The sequence below is a fragment of the Nicotiana tabacum genome, chromosome 19 (genome assembly GCF_000715075.1).
Source record: "Nicotiana tabacum cultivar K326 chromosome 19, ASM71507v2, whole genome shotgun sequence".
In the NCBI taxonomy this organism is placed as follows: domain Eukaryota; kingdom Viridiplantae; phylum Streptophyta; class Magnoliopsida; order Solanales; family Solanaceae; genus Nicotiana; species Nicotiana tabacum.
Genome location: NC_134098.1, coordinates 21037706 through 21040846, shown reverse-complemented (window position 1 = coordinate 21040846; position 3141 = coordinate 21037706). Strand labels below are relative to the sequence as shown.

Below are 3141 nucleotides of genomic sequence, written 5' to 3'. Positions count from 1 at the left end.
ACAGCTACCAGTCGAGCATTCAAGTTAGCTCCCTATGAGGCATTATACGGGAGGCGATATCGTTCGCTAGTTAGATAGTTTGAGCCGGGGGAGGCTCGGTTGTTAGGTACAGATTTGGTACAGGATGCCTTAGACAAGGTCAAGATTATTCAGGATCGACTTTGCACCGCTCAGTCTAGGCAGAAGAGTTATGCTGACCGCAGAGATCGTGATGTTGCATTCATGGTCGAAGAGAGGGTGTTGCTCCGGGTTTCACCCATGGGTGTGATGATGTTCGGAAAGAAGGTCAAGTTGAGCCCTAGGTATATCGGACCCTTTGAGATTCTTCAGAGAGTGGGAGAGGTGGCCTACAAGCTCACATTGCCTCCCAGTTTATCAGCAGTCCATCCAGTGTTTCATGTGTCTATGCTCCGAAAGTATCACGGTAATCCGTCCCATGTGTTAGATTTCAGCCCTGTCCAATTGGACAAGGATTCGACTTATGAGGAGGAGTCGGTGGCTATTCTAGCCCGGCAGGTTCGACGGTTGAGGTCTAAGAGTTATCCTTCAGTTTGAGTGCAGTGGAGAGGTCAGCCGACCAAGGCAGCCACTTGGGAGTCCGAGTCGAAAATGCGGAGTATATATCCACACCTTTTCACCAAACCAGGTACTTTTTTATGTCCGTTCGAGGATGAATATTTGTTTAAGATGTGGAGAATGTGATGACCCGATAGGTTATTTATAGTTTTAACCTTCATTTTAATGTGTCGAAACCTCGATTAGCTCCATTTAGCCTTCCTCATTTGGCGTGCGCAGTCCGTGTCTTTTTCAAATTGGGGGTATTTGCAAATTTCAGATTTAGACCTCAAATTGGGGCCGGATTTCGAAAATAATTAAATAATCAGGCTCGAAGGTGAATGGGTAAATGGGTTTTGGTCCAAATCTCGAGTTTTGACCAAGCGGGCCTGGGGTTAACTTTTGTTGACTTTTTGGAAAAAGTGTAAAGATCTTAACTTTATGTATTGTAATTTAATTTCCTAGCATTATTTGATGTTATTGAGTCGATTTTGGTTAGATTCGATTGGTTTGGAGGCAGATTTTAGAGGAAAGGCCCCGGTAGAGCTTTGATTTGCTTGCGGAGCGAGGTAAGTGTTGGGTTTAACCTTGATTTGAGGAAATTTCTTGAGCTATGTGCTATGTGAAATTCATGTGTAGCGGCGTATATGCGAGGTGACGAGTGTATATACATCGCCAAAATACTTGTTTCCCTGCTTTTCGTATTTTATTAATTGTTTCATTCTATGTCTTAACTGTTACATGCTTTAAATGCTTCCCTGGCTTTACTTGCTACTCGTCAATTATTATTCTAGTGTTAAAAATGTTAGATTCTCCCATGCTTCCATGATTGATTGTTACTTGCCTTAATTGACTTACTTGTGCCCTGTAATTGTTATTTACTTGACTTGTCTTACTGCTTAATATTAATTATAGTGAATTCTCAATTTGGCACGAGACTTCTTTCCTAGTTCTGCTCCATATTCGTTAATCGTAGAGATTCTTGTGATTTGAGTTTTTTTTTTTTTTAACTAACAAAAGGCTCACATTCGTTTCAAAGTATCTGCCAGCTTATAGGATTCTTGACCCCTCCGCCTCTAAGGATTTTGGAACACAACTTAGGATTCAGAGAATCTCGGGAAATAAAAAATGCGAGAATAAAAGTGAAATCTCTTACACGGAACAAAACATGTCTCTAAAACACAAAATTCAGAATGAAAAACACAAGGCACTTCCATTCAAGTGTATCTAGAAACTTAAATCCAAGATTTTAATTTCTTGTAAAATTCTAGACAGGTAACTAGTTTAGATGATTCTAATTTTGTTGGCAACGTCCAAAGCATCATAGTCAGGAGTCAACCTCACATATGCTTTCTTCGTCCCATCAGGCCTAATTAAGGTATTGACTTTCTTTGTCTGAATGTCATACATCTTCTTCACAGCATCCTTAATCTTCTTTTTATCAGCCTTGATGTCCACAATGAAAACAAGGGTGTTATTGTCCTCAATCTTCTTCATTGCAGACTCGGTGGTGAGGGGATACTTTAGAATCCCATACTGATCAAGTTTGTTCCTTCCAGGTGCACTAATACGAGGGTACTTGGGGTTTCTATCCTTCTTCAAAGTCTTAGGTCGGTGGAATGTAACTTTTGTCCTTATCTTTTGTGACTTCTTCTTCAAGGTTGATCCTGACTTGACAGCCTTGGCAACCTTAGCTGCATGTGCCTTGTGGTCAGATTTTTTGGACGGATCAGCTTTAGCTGGAGCCATTTGGTTAGGTACAGTCTGAAACCCTACGAGAAATCTACCATCTTACTTGAGAGAAGCTGCTCTGCCGATTAGGGTTTTTGATTTGAGTTATTAAATTGCTTGCACACATTGATTTATTTATATTGATATAGTGGGATAGGGTTGCGTGCAACATGTGGAATAAGGGTGGATTGATATGTTAAATAAGGGTGAATTTATATTGATATGGTGGAATTGGGTTGCGTGCCGCAACAGGTAAAATAAGTGTGGATTGGTATAGTATTGGTATTTCTGGCATTTACTAGTTTTTCTTCGAAGATTGATTTATTTTCATGAGTTAGCTTCTTTATTTCGTTTCCATATTTTCCGTTTCTGTCATTATATTGTACTACGTACAGGTTATATTGTAAGGGACCCGCCTTAGCCTCATCACTACTTCATCGAGGTTAGGCTCGGTACTTACAGAGTACATGGGGTCGGTTGTACTCATACTACACTCTGCACTTTTTGTAAAGATTTTGGAGTCGGTCTTAGCGGCGGTCAGTAGATTGCTAGGGTTGACTATCAGTGTGGAGACTTGAGGTACAATTGCTCGGCGTTCGCAGCCCTGAAGTCCCCTCCTCCTATATCTTAGCTGTGTATTTTTATTTCAGACAACTTTACTTTTATTCAAACCTTTATTTGTAGTATTCTAGTAGCTAGTGCACTTGTGACACCAGATTTGAGGTTGTATTAGATATTTCAATTGTTATGTTTTTCCGCACTTTACTTCAGAATTTATTTCAATTATTTCGGTTTCTTTATTATTATTTAATGTGAACTTTTAAAAATGGATAAACCGTTCTAACTTTGGCTTAC

The 3141-nt window shown here is 39.9% G+C and overlaps 1 protein-coding gene across 1 annotated transcript; it reads right to left on the bottom strand.

Annotated features, from left to right (window-relative positions):
* Positions 1–1658: 1658 nt before the first annotated feature.
* Positions 1659–2376, bottom strand: LOC107790764 (large ribosomal subunit protein uL23-like). Its single transcript, XM_075239744.1, has one exon. The coding sequence runs from the start codon at positions 2302–2304 to the stop codon at positions 1840–1842; it is 465 nt and encodes a 154-aa protein (XP_075095845.1). The 5' UTR covers positions 2305–2376; the 3' UTR covers positions 1659–1839.
* Between the last annotated feature and the right edge of the window lie 765 nt (positions 2377–3141).

Bases quoted from the DNA above. Each gene is read 5' to 3' on its own strand.
- LOC107790764 (XM_075239744.1), bottom strand. From the start codon at position 2,304: ATGGCTCCAGCTAAAGCTGATCCGTCCAAAAAATCTGACCACAAGGCA.